Source organism: Bos taurus, chromosome 27 (genome assembly GCF_002263795.3).
Source record: "Bos taurus isolate L1 Dominette 01449 registration number 42190680 breed Hereford chromosome 27, ARS-UCD2.0, whole genome shotgun sequence".
Taxonomy (NCBI): domain Eukaryota; kingdom Metazoa; phylum Chordata; class Mammalia; order Artiodactyla; family Bovidae; genus Bos; species Bos taurus.
In genome coordinates, this window is record NC_037354.1 from 5,809,170 (window position 1) to 5,826,582 (window position 17,413).

The window sequence follows — 17,413 nt, forward strand, 5'->3', positions numbered from 1 at the left end:
TGAGCCACTAGGGAAGCCAGTTTATCTGCTATACCGCAATATAAAATAAAAAGTTAAAAAAAATAAAATTTGGCATCCAACAATTAAAAAAAATGAGTGAATCTGATAAATTAAAGAAACTTGTAAAAATGCTGTCCAGCTACGCGTGAACGTAGTGATGAGAAAGAAGGGACCTGATTCGGACACACGCTAGAGGGCGAGTGAAGGGCAGGAAGCGGGGTCCTGGGCACCCGGGGGGAGCAGAGGCAGGAGCCGAGGAGAGCGGGTGGGCGCCGCCGTGAAGAGGAAGGGCAGCCTGACTGTAGAATCCAGGCCGAGAGCCCCGAGAGCCCCTTTGGCTCTTCTGTAACTGCCCCGATTGTCTTCTGCTGGCCTTGACCCAGCCGGCCTGACGAATCTGTCATCTGGGCAGCCAGGGTCTGCAGCACCTTCTAAGTGCCGAGCTTCACCTGTGCGCCCCACGGGAATGGGACGTCTCGGCTCGAGGGCGCATCCCGGCGTCCAGAGGCCCTCGGTCGTATGAGCAGGTGGTGGGGCGTCCCCTGAAGCCCACCTGTGCTCAGAGCCCGACCACGGGGTACACTGCCACCCAGATCCACTCGGCGACCCGCACCCACAGCACCGCACGCCTACAGCCAGTCACCGCGTCGCTCCCGCGCGCGCGCCCCCGGAGCGGGGCGGGGCTGAGAGACCTTTGGAACATGCACAGTAGCCTGAACAGGGCAGTCCACGCGGCTGGGCAGCAGATGCGTTTCAACCGTCTACAGCGTTCAACCAATCAGGAGGCGAATTCTTGCCGCGGGGCCCCGCCCCCGGCGGGGGACTATAGCAACGGGCGGCCTATCGGGAAGCGTGTTGTTGGCGTGGAGCCCCGCCCCCGGCCGGGGCAGAGGGTCATGGGGTGTGAGCGATCCTGAGCTCCCCAGCCCTTGAGGGCCGCGGCGTCCCTGCCCCCGGGCCGCGATCAGCGCGCCCCGCCCTTCTCTCGCCAGCGCGCCCGTCCTCCGGCGGCGGCCCGGCCCATGAGGCTGGGGGCGGAGGCCCGAGCGGGCGCGGGCCGGGCGTCTCAGGTGCGGCGGGCGGCCGGGCGCGGTGAGGGGGCGGCGGCGGGGCCGGGCGCGGCCAGCTGATTGGCCCGCGACCGAGGGCCTCGCGGCGGCGGGAGGCGGCGGAGCAGCCTAGGGCCGGCCGAGCGCCGGGCGCGCGGAGACGGGAGGATGCTGCTGTCCCTGGTGCTCCACATGCACTCGGTGCGCTGCGTGCTGCCGGCCGCCGTGCTCCTGGGCACGGCGCCCACCTACGTGCTGGTCTGGGGCGCCTGGCGGCTGCTCTCCGCCCTACTGCCCTCGCGCTTCTACCAGGCGGTGGACGACCGGCTCTACTGCGTCTATCAGAGCATGGTGCTCTTCTTCTTCGAGAACTACACCGGGGTGCAGGTGAGGCCCCTGCGCGCGGGCCGCCGCCCCTGCCGCTGTCGGGGGGCCGGGCGGCGGGGTGGGGGGTCGCGGGCGCATCTCCTAGCTTCGACCCGCCCCGTGTCCCCCAGCCGGTGCAGGTCCGGCCCTGCGAACACGTGCCGCCACCCCATCCTCGCCCTGTGGGCCACGTTCACGGTCGCGCTCCGGGATTTGGCCCGATGCTTCGGTGCGGGCACCCCGAGTCTCTGGGTATAGCTGCAGGAATGCTGTTCTGCGGCCACAAATGGGATCAACCGCTCCCCTTCCCCGTCTCCCGGCTTCTGTAACTGTCTGTCTCGTGCTTGGCGAAGTCGGTGCAGATGGACATTTAAGTAGGGCAGGCAGTTGACAGTTTCTGGCGCTTGGTCTGAGAGGAGATGGTCATGCTGGAACTCGAAAGTGCGCTCTTAGAAATCGGACACCTTCTCTGCAGACAGATTGGTGTTACTCTTTGGACAGGCAATGCAACTTTGTGTTTCGCGTTCTTCCCCAGGATGATTGAAAGCTGGGCATGAAAAGTAATACATTTGTTACTGTAGAAGCCTTAACGGAGATAACATTTTTGCCAACTTTGACTAGGCTTAAGTGTGTGGCTAATCTTTTTTGTTTTTCCTTCTGTTCCTTTCCTTCTCTGTAGAGAATGGATTATGTGTAGATTAAATTTGTAAAACAAAAGTAGAAGGCCCTCTTTATTTTTTAAAGTTTTACACAAAAATAGCAACTATGGGAAAAAATTGTGAATTTTCCTTTTGTTCTCCAATTTGGGGGGGAAAAATAGAGCTTAATTCTTGGTTTTCCTTATACCTAGCCCTCTTCTTTTCTTGTTGCAGGTGAATTGGAGTGAATGGGATGGCATTATTTTGTCTTTTTGTCTTTTCTCCCTGCTAGTTCTGTTGCTTACACCCTCTTGTCCACCAGCTATTATTTTGAATTTGCACTTGCATTGCTGTTAATGCCTGATGACTCTGAACTTGCCCCAGTTGGAGGTTTGAGGGGTGGGAACTAGAAGCCAGGCCCTCTGTTTAAATCAGTATTTGTGTTTCCTAGAAAAGAAAGAAAGACTGCTTTTCCAGATAATGGTTTCCTGATCTTTGACTTTTACAATGGGCTTCATTTAAAATTTTCACTAATTCGGAACAGTCATTTCCCCACTGTGTTCTTACTTCACCACAGTTGTCTAAACGTATGGTTTTGTCATGATACGTATTGAAGTTTACATCATATGTCAGTTGGTTCAGGCTAGGAAACAGACTCAGAACATGTAACACAGTCATTTACCTTTTCGAAAAAGAATCCTACCTACAGTGTTTTTTTGTTTTTTTTTTTTCAATTTTAGTTAAAAGCCTGTAACATATACGGCTGAAATAATTTCTGTAGTAAGTTTCTTATTTTAAAAAGTGGGTCTGAACTTTCCAGTGTTTCTGAATTTGTATATCTCACCTTACATCTGTTCAGTACAGACCTCAGCACATGGTTTTTTAAAAGTTTAGTCTGTTGACTAAACTCCTTTTCCTGTTTGGAACCAGTCTGTTGTTCCATGTCCAGTTCTAACTGTTGCTTCCTGACCTGTATACAAATTTCTCAAGAGGCAGATCAGGTGGTCTGGTATTCCCATCTCTTGAAGAATTTTCCACAGTTTATTGTGATCCACACAGTCAAAGGCTTTGGCATAGTCAATAAAGCAGAAATAGATGTTTTTCTGGAACTCTCTTGCTTTTTCCATGATCCAGCGGATGTTGGCAATTTGATCTCTGGTTCCTCTGCCTTTTCTAAAACCAGCTTGAACATCAGGAAGTTCACGGTTCACATATTGCTGAAGCCTGGCTTGGAGAATTTTGAGCATTACTTTACTAGCATGTGAGATGAGTGCAATTGTGTGGTAGTTTGAGCATTCTTTGGCATTGCCTTTCTTTGGGATTGGAATGAAAACTGACCTTTTCCAGTCCTGTGGCCACTGCTGAGTTTTCCAAATTTACTGGCATCTTGAGTGCAGCATTTTCACAGCATCATCTTTCAGGATTTGGAATAGCTCAACTGGAATTCCATCACCTCCACTAGCTTTGTTCGTAGTGATGCTTTCTAAGGCCCACTTGACTTCACATTCCAGGATGTCTGGCTCTAGGTCAGTGATCACACCATCGTGATTATCTGGGTCGTGAAGATCTTTTTTGTACAGTTCTTCTGTGTATTCTTGCCATCTCTTAATATCTTCTGCTTCTGTTAGGTCCATACCATTTCTGTCCTTTATCGAGCCCATCTTTGCATGAAATGTTCCTTTGGTATCTCTCATTTTCTTGAAGAGATCCCTAGTCTTTCCCATTCTGTTGTTTTCCTCTATTTCTTTGCATTGATCGCTGAGGAATGCTTTCTTATGATTTCTTGCTATTCTTTGGAACTCTGCATTCAGATGTTTATATCTTTCATTTTCTCCTTTGTTTTTCACTTCTCTTCTTTTCACAGCTATTTGTAAGGCCTCCCCAGACAGCCATTTTGCTTTTTTGCATTTCTTTTCCATGGAAATGTTCTTGATCCCTGTCTCCTGTACAATGTCACGAACCTCATTCCATAGTTCATCAGGCACTCTATCTATCAGATCTAGGCCCTTATATCTATTTCTCACTGCCACTGTATAATCATAAGGGATTTGATTTAGGTCATACCTGAATGGTCTAGTGGTTTTCCCTACTTTCTTCAATTTAAGTCTGAATTTGGCAATAAGGTGTTCATGGTCTGAGCCACAGTCAGCTCCTGGTCTTGTTTTTGCTGACTGTATAGAGCTTCTCCATCTTTGGCTGCAAAGAATATAATCAATCTGATTTCGGTGTTGACCATCTGGTGATGTCCATGTATAGAGTCTTCTCTTGTGTTGTTGGAAGAGGGTGTTTGCTATGACCAGTGCGTTTTCTTGGCAAAACTCTATTAGTCTTTGCCCTGCTTCATTCCGTATTCCAAGGCCAAATTTGCCTGTTACTCCAGGTGTTTCTTGACTTCCTACTTTTGCACTCCAGTCCCCTATAATGAAAAGGAGATCTTTTTTGGGACAGACTTCATCAAGGACCCATGCTAAATAAAATTTTAAATTATACTTGAGACCATCAGACATCCTTTTATAAATACATGAAGAACCAGTATCTAGTGATAATCTTCTAAATGTCAGGATTCATTTTTCTTGTGTATTTAAAAAAATGTTGCAACTTTCTCCTCTTTCTACTGGAATATAGGAAAAACTGATCATTGATATTTGCAGACCAAAATATATACTGATACACAACATGCTTCCTCATTAAAACCGAAGTATTTTAGTTACCATTTTCTTCCTGCTTAAATCAGTTAGTAACAACTGGTTTACTTTAAAATAGATTTTACACTAATGACTGCTAATACCTACCTCCCAAAATGCTAACATGATACATTGTAATAGTCAAATATGAAATTCGGTATGAAATAAATTTAGTTCTTCAATTGACCTGTTTCAAATATAAAATAGTTTAAATACCACTAGAAGTAAGACAGAATTAAGTCTAAGATTTTGATGTTTATATAATGTGTTCAATTAGAATACTCTATTAATTTACACATTTACTTGAAAGATTGTTTCAAGTTCGTGAGAAACCCTCAAGGCCTTCATATCTGGAGGCCATTTATAACTGGTTCTTTATTTTGGTAGCACTGTGTCCTCAAAAGTAGTGCTAAACTCTTAATGAGATAAATTTGTATTCCGTATCCTGTAAAAAGCGGGCTTCCCAGGTGGCGCAGTGGTCGAGTCCTCCTGCCAATACAGGAGACGCGAGAGACTCAGGTTCCATCCCTGGTTCAGGAAGATCTCCTGGAGAAAGAAAATGGCAACCTACTCCAGTATTCTTGCCTGGAATATCCCATGGACAGAGGAGCCTGGCAGGCTACAGTCCATGAAGTCTCAAAGAGTGAGACATGACTGAGCATGCATCTTGTAAAAGCAGCTAAGCTATTAGAATGAAACGTGTGTTTAGAATCAGAGAAGGGACCTCACAAGTCCAAGCCTTTTATCACTTTTGGATTCTTTCTGCATTTCTGCTGAAATGTTGCCCAGATTCTTCCCAAATATTAGTAGTCCTATGTAGAATATAAATATTTCCTTGTCTCCTTTTATTTTCACCTTCCTCTACTTATTTATCATCCTCGTGAAGACTTTTAAAGACCTTAGACTAAGGTCTTTAAAAGCTAAATCTTCAGTTTAGCTAGGAGGCACAGAACCCAGAAGATGCTTAAGCAGAACACAACCTTTGAAAGAGGAAATTAAACATTTCTCAATCAAATACGATTCCAATCTAACACAGTTTAAGTCCGGCCAGGGAACAGACTTATAAGAAAATCTTAGAGAAATGTAATCAGAACCTTGTTTTTATACTGTCTAGAAATATCAATCCTGGACTGTAAGCAACACAGTTATTTTGGGTTGTATCCATATAAAAAATTTTTAATTACCTTATTTTTCTAAGTTACAGATGCAATAAAATATTCAAACATTGCAAAAAGATTTTGAGACAGTTAAAGTTCCCTTATCTACACACCTCCTCCCAGCCTGCAACAGTTTGGTGTGTAACTTTGGATTTCTACCAGGAGCTTTTAAATAAATGTATGAATTGTGGAGAGTCTCCTTCTCCATTTTAAATTAAGTTCTTGGATGGGTTTTATGGGTTGTATAGTAGCACTAGATGTAATCTAACCTATGGGGACACTTCTGTGCCATTATGATGGAAAACAAAAGAAAAGAGGGCTTTCTGTATATACAGTTTACTTTCCCTTTTTCCTAAATGGGTCTAGTTTTATAGACTTTATATAGTCTTTTATAGACTTTTATAGAGTCTTTGTGACTCTGCTAGATTATTCAAGAAGGCTGTATCAATTGTTATGAACCACTCTGAGCTTTTATACTTCAAGCAGGAGTAACATGCTGTGTTTTATTCAGGTGGTAACTGAGTAAAAATGAAAACTCCTAAGCATGGCCTTCAAGGCTGTCACAGTTCCGCCCTGGCCAGCTTTTCCATTCACTGATTTCACTTTTGCGGAACTGCTGCTTCCTTCCCAGTACCCGCTCCCCCGGTGCATTCGCAAGGATGCGCCCTTGCACCGCTCTTCTCGGTTGCTTTCTTCCAGCTCAGGCACTCTTCCTCTTCACCTGTCACGATCTCACCCCATCTCAATGTCAGGCTCATTTATGTGTAACATTAGCATGTAATATTAACATAGCAGGAGCATATTTTAATATATATATATAGTCCCTTTACATGATTGTAGCTCCTTGGAGGTGGCAATAGTGATTTGACTCGATGGTTCCCTTGAGTTGGACACGACTGAGCGACTTCACTTTCAGTTTCATGCATTGGAGAAGGAAATGGCAACCCACTCCAGTGTTCTCACCTGGAGAATCCAGGGATGGGGGAGCCTGGTGGGCTGCCGTCTCTGGGGTTGCACAGAGTCGGACACGACTGAAGCGACTTAGCAGCAGCAGCAGCAGCAGGAAAACATTTTATGTCAGTTTTTGAATTTTTACTCAAGGCTTTCTTACCTCCTTGTGGTTAATGTTCAAAGTGAAACAAAAATTACATAAGCTTCTAATACATGGGACTCCTTCTCATTTGACAATTTTTATTTGGAATTTTTCCAGGTAATTTGTTATATTCAAAAGATTTTTGGATGTTGGGTGAGATTCCTAGTTCTTTGCCATTTTCTGTTAGCTTGAGTAAACCAACTTTTCAACTCAATATTCTCATTCTTAAATGGAATACTTATTTTCCTGTTATTTTGAAGACTGAGATAATATGTGAAGCTGTTTAGCTCAATGACAGATCCATCACAGATACTCAGGAAAAACAAAATCTGTAAATGAAGACAGTATCAAGTGATACATATGACGAATATATTGTATAAAGAGAGCTTTGTGATTTGTAAGGTTCTACTTAAATGTTGCATAATAATTATTTTTATACTGATTATTAGACAAATGACTATGTTTATATTTTAACTTTGTTTCAGAAGGGCATCATACTTTTCCTGTTCAGGGAAATGTTTCAAGCTGGGCAGAAAAAGACCATCATTTCGTGTGTATTACAGTAGAAATCTTGTGTGTGATCTTGAAATAATATATTTCATTGACATAGAAATATATTTAAAAATTCACTTTAAATAATTATAAACAATCACGGTGTGAATTACATATGCAAATGCTGAAATTATAGCTGCATTGCTACATAATCAGACCTTTTTTTTTTTTTAAAGGAAGATAAACTAGCTATCTATTTCTCTTATCCATTCATCATTTAACACAGTTTTGAGTGAACAGTTTCACCATATTGGATAATAATAATAACAACATGAGCTTCCCCTGTGGCTCAAATGGTAAAGAATCTGCTTGCAATGCAGGAGACCCAGGTTCGATCCCTGGGTCTGGAAAATCCCCTGGAGAAGGGAATGGAAACCCACTCCAGTATTCTTGCCATGGACAGAGGAGCCTGGAGAGCTACAGTGCATGGGGTCTCAGATTCAGACAGGACTGAACGACTAACACTACTACTAATAGCAACAGTTAACGTTTTGGGGGGATCGTTACTAGGAATCATGTGAAGTAGTTTGCTGCTGCTGCTGCTGCTAAGTCGCTTCAGTCGTGTCCGACTCTGTGCAACCCCATAAACGGCAGCCCACCAGGCTCCCCCATCCCTGGGATTCTCCAGGCAAGAACACTGGAGTGGGTTGCCATTTCCTTCTCCAGTGCATGAAAGTGAAAAGTGAAAGGGAAGTCGCTCAGTTGTGTCCGACCCTCTACGACCCCATGGACTGCAGCCCACCAGGCTCCTCTGTCCATGGGATTTTCCAGGCAAGAGTACTGGAGTGGGGTGCCATCACCTTCTCCGGTGAAGTAGTTTACATGGTCTCAATTATTTCAGACAACCTGTGGGGAGTATTACATTCATTTTACAGGTTACCAAAAAAAAAAAGACACGGAGAGGTTAGGTACTAGTGCTGAAGTTCATAAAGTTGGTACGGTGATGGACTAGGATTCACATCTACGTCTTCATTTGAATCGAACATTTCTGCCTGTGTCTTAATGATGATTATATTGGAGCATAGAGGAGGCAAAATATTCTGTAGCTGGGCCTGCAAATTCAATCGACAGAAGTCAGAACAGAAGAAAAGGCATACAAATTCCATTGATATTAGTATTTAAAAAAATTTTTAGTATCTTACACGTTAAGTAAGTGTGTTTTTATTGGAGCATCACAGAAAAGAAGTGAAAACCAAAAGAAGTGGTTAGACTTAGCCCAGGGATGTGTATGTGTTAGGCGCCGAGTCCAACTCTTTGTGACCCCATGGACTGTAGCCTGCAGGCTTCTCTGTCCATGGAATTCTTCAGCCCAGGGGTGTATATATCATTGTATTAATAACAAAGGACAGTAGACTGTGGAAACACAGCTAGATAGAGGAGAGTTGTGTTGGGTTCTTGGGGCTGGTAAATGGTGGGACGGTCCCTGGGATAAGACTGTTTAGTAAGGTTTGCTGACTCATTGATGAGTAGAGTTTAATGTCACCTTTACAAAGGGACATCACCGACTCGATGGACATGAGTTTGAGTGAACTCTGGGAGTTGGTGATGGACAGGGAGGCCTGGCATGCTGTAATTCATGGGGTTGCAAAGAGTCGGACACAACTGAGCGACTGAACTGAACTTAACAAAGGGAAGTTTAGGGGGAGGACAGCTGTGTGCGCTGTTTCTCAGTTGCCTTCAGCTCAAAATAATCCTCATGTCAAAGTGGCATATTTTGGGGTGGATATTCTGAGCCCTTTCTACAGCATCATATATATTGAAGGACAGCGAAGGAAGGTTTTTACAAAATTCATATTTCAGTTTGCATACTGAAAGAAAATAGATATTACTGAGATCAGTCATTCAGTCATGTCCAACTCTTTGCAATCCCATGCACTGCAGCACACCAGGTCTCCCTGTCCATCACCAACTCCCAAAGCTTGCTCAAACTCGTCTCTTTTGAGTCGGTGATGCCATCCAACCATCTCATCCTCTGTTGCCCTCTTCTCCTCCTGCCTTCAGTCTTTCCCAGCATCAGGGTCTTTTCCAGTGAGTCAGTTCTTCCTATCAGGTGGCCAAAGTTTGGAGCTTCAGCTTCAGCATCAGTCCTTCCAATGAACACCCAGGACTGATCTCCTTTAGAATGGACAGGTTGGACCTCCTTGCAGTCCAAGGGACTCTCAAGAGTCTTCTCCAACACCACAGTTCAAAAGCATCAATTCTTCGGTGCTCAGCTTTCTTTGTAGTCAAACTCTCACATCCATACGTGACTACTGGAAAAACCATAGCTTTGACTAGATGGACCTTTGTTGGTAAAGTAGTGTCTCTGCTTTTTAATATTGAGATAAATGAAGACTTTTGTTTTTTGAAGAGAAAGTATGCTGTGTTTTATGTCCCCAAGGCATTGTTGAGTAGATATTCCACTGGGTGAGATATGTGATTACTTTAGATTCCGTTCTGCCATCCCTTTTCAGGATACAAAAGAGGGCGTCTTCAAGTAGTTTACAGATGATGAGAACAAACCAAAAGAAAGGTTACGGTGAGACCCTGGTGAGCCGACAGTGTCGCACCTAAACCCAGGGCTGCTGAAAGCTTTCTTTGTGCAGCCTAAACGAGCTTGTTTGACTGGGGCAGGGCTGTAACCAGCGTGTTTCAGTCACGATGAAGGTAATCAAAGAGCATTTTTATTGTCTGTTAAGTTAATAAAATTAAAAGAGAACATTGTTATTTTTCTCCAGAGGGATTTTACATGAGTTTTTAAAAAATGGATGATCCCCAAATTGAACAATTGTGATGAACCTAAAATTACTCAGAAACTTAGGAAGAACCAAAAAAGCCACGTTTTTCACATGCCTTGTGTGAAGGAACAAATTACCTGCTAGTGAAGTGATTGTAATTTGAAATACACGTACTAGAAGACTCACAGAATGATGCCTTAAAGAAGTCACTGGTGCATTTAAAGTATTTGTTTATACCCCAACTCTTTACTGTTGAAAGTGAGGCGTAGCTTTATCTGCTTGTGAGAAATACAGGTGCAGTGTATTGATTCAGTGAACATCTGTTGAAAAGCATCTGGGTGCTGGGCTCTGGGCAGAGGGATGAGGCTCTGAACAGGGATGAGGTCCCTGCCCCTGAGGAGCTTGTGGGCCTCAAGGGGAATGTGTTGTGAGCTGGAAATAGGGGTACACAGGGAGGCAGGGTTTACTGTGATGCAAAAATGGGAGTGATGAATCTTGGGGTCCAGCTCATTAGGCAGGAGGGCTTCCGTGAGGAGGTGAATAAATGGTGTGAAAAAGCTGATCTAAGATGACTGCAGTGAGAGAGCTCAGGTGGCTTTTAGGTAAGGCGATGGCACCCCACTCCAGTACTCTTGCCTGGAAAATCCCATGGACGGAGGAGCCTGGTGGGCTGCAGTCTATGGGGTTGCTAGAAGTCGGACACAACTGAGCAACTTCACTTTCACTTTTCACTTTCATGCACTGGAGAAGGAAATGGCAACCCACTCCAGTGTTCTTGCCTGGAGAATCCCAGGGACTGGGGAGCCTCATGGGCTGCCGTCTATGGGATCACACAGAGTCGGACACGACTGAAGCAGCTTAGCAGCAGAGTAATTTAACAATGTATATGTATGGATATTTTGTAAGTTATTATGAATTTTTTAAATTTGGGAAACCCTTTTTGTTGTTTTAGTCGCTAAGTTGTGTCTGACTCTCTGTGACCCCCATGGGCTGCAGCATGCCAGGCTTCCCTGTCCTTCACTATCTTCCAGAGTTTGCTCAGATTCGTGTTCATTGAGTTGGTGATGCTGTCTATCCATCTCATCCTCTGCTGCCCCCTTCTCCTCTTGCCTTCAATCTTTCCCAGCATCAGGGTGTTTTCAAATGTCAGCTCTCATCACTTCAGGTGGCCAAAGATTTGGAGCTTCAGCATCAGTCCTTGTAATGAATATTCAATATTGATTTCCTTTAGGATTGACTGGTTTGATCTCCTTGCAAGCAAAGGGACTCTCAAGAGCCTTTAGTACACACACACATATGTGGTACATAAACTTTACAATCACATATTCCTTTCTTTGGCTAATCAATGTTTACTTGAAGTGCTTAGTATTCGGCATCTATTGCAGTAAGGTTTGCAGTTCATCATTTCACTTACTTTGCTTTTAGAGCTTTTAAATTTTCAAATATTAAGAGCAATTCTTTGTAACTTTCATTTCTGTTGAATTCCAAACAAGTTATAGTGACAAAAAAAAAAAAAAACTTAAAGGCAATGAATCTAAATACCTACTTTGAGATCCTAACTTATGTCAGAGGCTTACCATCTTCTTTTGCATCTCAATTGGAAATAGCTTTTATTTCAGTGAGATGAATATTGAAGAAGAATCTTCAAAAGTATGAACTATGCATTTACTTTCCTTTTAGTGGCTATGAATTAAGATTTTGTTCATTTCACATTTTGCCCATCTGTTTTGCCCACCAGAATTCGTTACTTATCTTACTTTTTCTAGATACCACTGAAGATCTGTTTTTAAACACTGGGCCTGTTGAACTTTAACAAACTACATTTTGAAAATGTCAGTTGTTTGGAAGCTATTTAAGGATGGGGGAAATTAGTGAGCCTCAGGGAAAGCAGAGGTGGCTTTCCTGCAAAGCTTTTTGGTTAATCAGATCAGATCAGTCACTCAGTCGTGTCCTACTCTTTGCGACCCCATGAATCACAGCACGCCAGGCCTCCCTGTCCATCACCAACTCCCACTCACGTCCATTGAGTCAGTGATGCCATCCAGCCATCTCATCCTCTGTCGTCCCCTTCTCCTCCTGCCCCCAGTCCCTCCCAGCATCAGAGTCTTTTCCAATGAGTCAACTCTTCGCATGAGGTGGCCAAAGTACTGGAGTTTCAGCTTTAGCATCATTCCTTCCAAAGAAATCCCAGGGCTGATCTCCTTCAGAATGGACTGGTTGCATCTCCTTGCAGTCCAAGGGACTCTCAGGAGTCTTCTCCAACACCACAGTTCAAAAGCATCAATTCTTCGGTGCTCAGCCTTCTTCATGGTCCAACTCTCACATCCAAACATGACTACAGGAAAAACCATAGCCTTCACTAGACGGACCTTTGTTGGCAAAGTAATGTCTCTGCTTTTGAATATGCTATCTAGGTTGGTCATAACTTTCCTTCCAAGGAGTAATCGTCTTTTAATTTCATGGCTGCAGTCACCATCTGCAGTGATTTTGGAGCCCCCCAAAATAAAGTCTGACACTGTTTCCACTGTTTGCCCATGTATTTCCCATGAAGTGATGGGACCGGATGCCACGATCTTCGTTTTCTGAATGTTGAGCTTTAAGCCAACTTTTTCACTCTCCACTTCCACTTTCATCAAGAGGCTTTTTAGTTCCTCTTCACTTTCTGCCATAAGGGTGGTGTCATCTGCATATCTGAGGTTATTGATATTTCTCCCGGTGATCTTGATTACAGCTTGTGCTTCTTCCAGCCCAGGGTTTCTCATGATGTACTCTGCATATAAGTTAAATAAACAGGGTGATAATACACAGCCTTGACGTACTCCTTTTCCAGTTGGAACCAGTCTGTTCCATGTCCAGTTCTAACTGTTGCTTCCTGACCTGCATATAGGTTTCTCAAGAGGCAGATCAGGTGGTCTGGTATTCCCATCTCTTTCAGAATTTTCCACAGTTTATTGTGATCCACACAGTCAAAGGCTTTGGCATAGTCAATAAAGCAGAAATAGATGTTTTTCTGGAACTCTCTTGCTTTTTCGATGATACAGCGGATGTTGGCAATTTGATCTCTGGTTCCTCTGCCTTTTCCAAAACCAGCTTGAACATCAGGAAGTTCACGGTTCGTATATTGCTGAAGCCTGGCTTGGAGAATATTGAGCATTACTTCACTAGCATGTGAGATGAGTGCAATTGTGTGGTAGTTGGAGCATTCTTTGGCATTGCCTTTCTTTGGGATTGGAATGAAAACTGACCTTTTCCAGTCCTGTGGCCACTGCTGAGTTTTCCAAATTTGCTGGCATCTTGAGTGCAGCACTTTCACAGCATCATCTTTCAGGATTTGAAATAGCTCAACTGGAATTCCATCACCTCCACTAGCTTTGTTCGTAGTGATGCTTTCTAAGGCTCACTTGACTTCACATTCCAGGATGTCTGGCTCTAGGTCAGTGATCATACCATCATGATTATCTGGGTCGTGAAGATCTTTTTTGTACAGTTCTTCTGTGTATTCTTGCCACCTCTTCTAAATATCTTCTGCTTCTGTTAGGTCCATACCATTTCTGTCCTTTATCGAGCCTATTTTTGCATGAAATATTCCTTTGGTATCTCTGATTTTCTTGAAGAGATCTCTAGTCTTTCCCATTCTGTTGTTTTCCTCTATTTCTTTTCTCTATTTCTCTATTTCTTTCCTCTATTTCTTTTGGTTAACGGTTGTGTCTATAAACAAAAGTAGGAAACTGATGTTTTAAGGCCAGTGTGGTATATAGAATGTGGACTAAGCGCAAGTACTGAAGGTGTGGGGTCTTCTTAAGTGGTACTGTTGACCTATCACGGGTCCGAGCAAGGCAGCGTGGTTGGCCTGTGCTCGGCCTGCTGCCGTGGGAGGCTGTGGTCCTGGACCAGATGATGGCCAGACGCTACTCTGCTGCCGTTGCGTGTAGTGGCCGTTTTCCCTGCTGGAGATTGTTTGTCATGAGATTAGATGACTGTGCTTATGTTTGTGGTTTTCTTTTCACCCTCACCATGCTTGTTTTATTTTAAAGTGGAATATATTTAGTTTTATAGGAAATAAAGTTTGCAGTGCTATGTTTTCTATATGATTGATAACTATCATCCTGTGAATACCCATGATTTAAATTTTTAAGGTTATTTTTGACACATAAAAATTTTACCTATTCATGTTATTATGATGTTTTGGTATAGGTATGCATTATGAAATGACTACCACAATCAAACTAAAAAAAAAGAAATCCTTTTAATAACTTGTTTGTCAGCTGCCTTCAAAGGCTGTAGTCTCTTAATGAAGTGAAAGGGAAGGAGAGTCCCCCTGGGTGGCTCAAGTACTGCCTTCAGCCTGAGGGCAGGCAGGTCTCCAAAGAGTGGTTTTCAGATTGAATCAATTAAACCGCAGCCTGTCATTGTCAGTATCCCGTCCAAGGAAGTCAAGCCAGAGTTCTCTGTCGCAGTGCTTTGAACCCAGTGAGTCCTGCCTAGAGGTCCCAGAGCAACTCTGGCTCATTGCTGAGAGGGTGGATCGCTTACAGACTAGGACTCCACTTTTTAACCTTGCGTGGATCAAGTCATTGATCTTGGTTTTTTGTTTTGGTGTTGATAAACTTTATTAATAAAAAATTATTGAGCAAGCAACTTGGTGCTCTGGGATGACCTAGAGGGCTCGGATGGTGGGGGTGGGGGCAGTGAGGCTCAATTTATATTAAAAGATTACTAAGCAAATATTTAAACACATATTACCTACATAGACTGAAGGCAGGAGGAGAAGGGGACAACAGAGGATGAGATGGGTGGATGGCATCACCGACTCAATGGACATGAGTTCGAGTAAACTCCGGGAGTTGGTGATGGACAGGGAGGCCTGGCGGGCTGCAGTCCATGGGGTCACAAAGAGTCAGACACGACTGAGCGACTGAACTGACTGACTGACTGACTGACCCACATAGCGCTGTATAGTTTTCTGAGGAAGATAATAGAAATCTCATTCCGAGTCCCTGGTCTCCAGAACTTTGACATCTAGTTACATTTATCTACAGAGATACAGAGTCCTTTGTTCTGTTGTTAAGATATTAATGAGTAGTGTTATATTCAAAAGACAATCTCTGTGACTATCTAAAAAGATAGTTGTTGTTCAGTTGTGTTGTTTTAAGTCGTGTTGTAAGTCGTGTCTGACTCTTTGTGGACTGCAAAGAGAGTCCATGAGTCTCCTGTGGACTGCAGCACACCAGGCTCCCCTGTCCTCCAAGTTCTCCCGGAGTTTGCCCAAATTTTTTGTCCACTGGGTGGCTGATGCTATCTAACCATCTCGTCCTCTGCCACCCTGTTCTCCTTTTTACTTCAGTCTTCCCCAGCATCAGGAAAAAGATCTGTAGCTAATTCATAATCTTGAATAATCCATGATGACAAGATATGGAAACAGAAATGCCCTGAATAAAAAAATTACACTGTTAGGAGTCATTTCCTTTGAAGCCTTTAAAAATATACTGGCAGTTTCTTGAAATGATTGATTATGAAGTATTTCAGACATGCAAAACTACAGAAAGACTCCTGTAAGGAGCACCTGCGTACCCACCCCCAGTTAAAGACGTGAAACATGAATGCTGGAGTTGCAGCCTACTGTGTACCCCTCCTCTCCTGCAGCCCACCTTCCTAGGGACCACTTGAACTCCATCTGGGGAGCTCTGTATGGAGTCATAATAGAGTCCCAATCAGGATCCAGGTTTCCCCATTACTTCCCAGGTAAAGTTTTCGTCTTTAGCTTGGCTTTCAGCAGACACTGCGTTCTGGCTCAGCTCTCCCTCCAGTCCTCTCCCTGACTGCGTGCAGCCCCGGTTTGACCCAGACCCTGCCAGGCGCACCCGTGCTGGCCCCAGACGCTGCCACTCCATCCCTTCGTTCCCCCTTCCTGATGTCCCTTCATCATCTCCCGTGCTGTTACCACACCTAACAAATGCTACTGCAGTTCTGCGGTTGAGAGTTCTTTAAAATAGACTGTATTTTCATAATATTTGCATTATGTTTCATCACAGTGCTGTGTGCACACCTGTGTCTCCCCCCGTAGGCTCTTTGAAGAACGATATACCTTATGAACAGGGTTTCAGATATTGTGAGAAATCAGGAAAAATTCCGGAGGATGACTGATCATTGTTTCTCTTAATGACCGTTAACCCGCCCTGTGCTCAACTTCTTTCTAGTCATATGCTGTTGTTGATGGTCTCTAAGGCTCCTAAGAGAAGTCTAATAGTTGTTAATCATGGATGGCATATTCATGACGTCATGTTTTTGTCAGTGTTTTGACATTGTCATATTTTGTATGTTACCGTAGTACATGTTTTAAAATATCAAAATAATGTTTCTCTTTTTATTTTATCTTTTAGATATTGCTATATGGAGATTTGCCAAAAAATAAAGAAAATATAATATATTTAGCAAATCATCAAAGCACAGGTTTGTATTTCATTTGCATGAAACTTGGGTCTCTCCACACACAGTGGAGAAGTAATTCAAAGTAATGTTCTGATTTTAAAAAATTAAATGGATTTTTTGTTGTTGTTAAAACTTGAATTTTCAATGCAGATATTATATGTAACCTTGTATTTTTGTAATTTTACTGTTTTGGAAAAATAGGACTGTGAAAGCTATGAATTTTCCTTGTCCCTCTGCTGGGTGTATATAAGCTATTTTCTTTCCTTTTTTCTCTTTCTTTGACTATCTCTTTAAAGACTCATGTATTCTCCCTTTTTAAGTTTTGTTTTTGGAAGTGAAATTTGTGGATCATAATGTATGAACATTTTAGATTTTTTATTGTTAGGCTACAGAAAGGTTGTACCAATTTGTATTCCTAAACACAGTATTATTTTCTGATGTCTGCAGTTCCTTTTGCTTCTTCAGATGTTTTGGTTTAGTTATAGCTTCCTTTTCTATCAGAAGAATCACAGAAGACTCTGGTCTCCAATATAGCAGTGTGTACTTTAAATTAGGTCAAGGTGCTTTAAAAAAAAAATTAAAAAGCTTTTTATATTGAAATAATTGTAGATTTCTAAGGATTTGCAAAAATAGTACATAGACTCCCATGACTCCGTCACCAAGTTTCTCCCAAGGGTGGCATCTTATATAACTATGCTACAGAATCCAAACTAAGAAATTCAGGTACT

The 17,413-nt window shown here is 43.3% G+C and overlaps 1 protein-coding gene across 2 annotated transcripts in view; it reads left to right on the plus strand.

The window, feature by feature from the left end:
• The first annotated feature begins 865 nt into the window (after positions 1-865).
• AGPAT5 (1-acylglycerol-3-phosphate O-acyltransferase 5) overlaps positions 866-17,413 on the plus strand; it is a 47,875-nt gene continuing 31,327 nt past the window's right edge. The window contains exons 1-2 of one of the 2 annotated variants that reach the window (XM_005225924.4): positions 866-1,436; positions 16,637-16,706. In XM_005225924.4, the coding sequence (XP_005225981.1) occupies positions 1,218-1,436; positions 16,637-16,706 (289 nt within the window). In that variant the 5' untranslated portion in view covers positions 866-1,217. The remainder of the gene's footprint in view (positions 1,437-16,636; positions 16,707-17,413) is intronic. The other variant, NM_001075932.1, reaches the window with a different exon arrangement.